The 1,497-nt window shown below is 29.8% G+C and overlaps 1 protein-coding gene across 1 annotated transcript; it reads right to left on the bottom strand.

Annotated features, from left to right (window-relative positions):
- Positions 1-123: 123 nt before the first annotated feature.
- Positions 124-594, bottom strand: LOC110035134 (COMM domain-containing protein 9-like; the record flags this gene model as incomplete). Its single annotated transcript, XM_020739374.1, is given in 2 exon segments — positions 124-392; positions 475-594. Coding segments are annotated over 2 exon segments (171 nt in total), but the record flags the coding sequence as incomplete, so codon positions are not given.
- Between the last annotated feature and the right edge of the window lie 903 nt (positions 595-1,497).

A 1,497-nucleotide genomic window follows, 5' to 3' on the forward strand; every position in this document is an offset into this window, starting at 1 on the left:
TAAATAAAAAGTGAAATAACTGCTCAGTGAGAGTTACAACTCCAGTTGTAAAAATAACAAAAATATTTTGGCCTAAAATAAACATTCAAAAATATTTTCCCAATTAAAATTTTTATATATTTCTCCAATTTCTGCTATTATTAAGAATAAAAAGTGCAATTACACTTTCTTAAACAAAGAGCAATTCAATAAATCAGCTTTGACAGGAACCTTACTACTATAAAAGAAAGCAAACATAATATATATGATACTAAGATTCACGATTCAGATTCTTCAACAAAAGTGCATTTGCAGTAAATCAGTTAGCATTATTTCACTAGCGTCCTAATATGTGTAATTTTTTATGTTGCCCCAGCTTGCGGTGGTTGTTCGTGTTCATTTGAAGTATCATCCTGAAATAATATCAATCATTTGATAAATGTCAGCTAGCTGATCCAATCACATAAACACTACCAATATGGTCACAGAACTTACAGGAGTTGATAACTGTTCCCTTATCAAGTAAAGTGACTTTACGATTGTTCCCAATGTGCCCTTCGATATTTGAAATTTTACTTCAGTTTCTTCTGATATAGACCGAGTATCATCTTGAAGCTGCAAATTACCATAAGCTCATAATTATGCTTCTTCCTGATGTTAAATATGATATCACATCAAATAAGCTCGAAGACAACCATAAATTAAATTAGTATTTTGTCACATTGTCAAGCCTTTCAAGCGTTAATCTTTCAAGATATGAATAAGCAGAGAAAATTTTGCTCCACTCCTACTTCTGTTTCTTCCACTCAGTCTATTACAGGAAACGAAGAGGTGCAGTACAATAAACATAAAAAGTATGCTTCTTGATGTTATGCATGATAATTTTAAAAGCAGATATCAAAGCATTAAAATTCAGTGTGGTGAAAAAAAAAAAAATCTTCTAGCATTTTCAACCACCTCAAGCAGTAATGTTTCATGATTTGTAGAGAAGAACAGGAAAATCCTGCTCCACTTTTATTTCCATGACTTAAAATGTCTAATGCTGTGTAATAATTACTCGAGGATACACATACACACAATTCTTATATATTTATATATTCACACACCAAAACTTGATTTTCACTTCTGTAACAGCAAAATCCTTAACATCATATAAAAATACCATTAATAACTTTCTAAAGTAAATGCACCTTTTTATGTATATGATATGATGTAATTATGACTCTAAAAGATTATGTAAGTAAATATTAAAATTTAAAGTTAGGCATACAAATACAGAAAAACTGTATAGTATGTATGCAAATCCCGCCCTCTGTATTTGAATATACCTCGTTCAAATGTTATGGCGTTGAGCTCCATAAGCTGAGGTTAAAAAACTTACGGCCTCTTTGAGATCACTTGTATTATTTTTAAATTTCCCTTTTCATTTAATTTTGTTTCTATTTTAATATGAAATAAAATATCTTTATTTAGTTATTTATGTGGTGGTAATGGCAATGGCCAACAATAATTAATATT

Source organism: Phalaenopsis equestris, unplaced genomic scaffold (genome assembly GCF_001263595.1).
Source record: "Phalaenopsis equestris unplaced genomic scaffold, ASM126359v1 Scaffold196341, whole genome shotgun sequence".
NCBI lineage: Eukaryota > Viridiplantae > Streptophyta > Magnoliopsida > Asparagales > Orchidaceae > Phalaenopsis > Phalaenopsis equestris.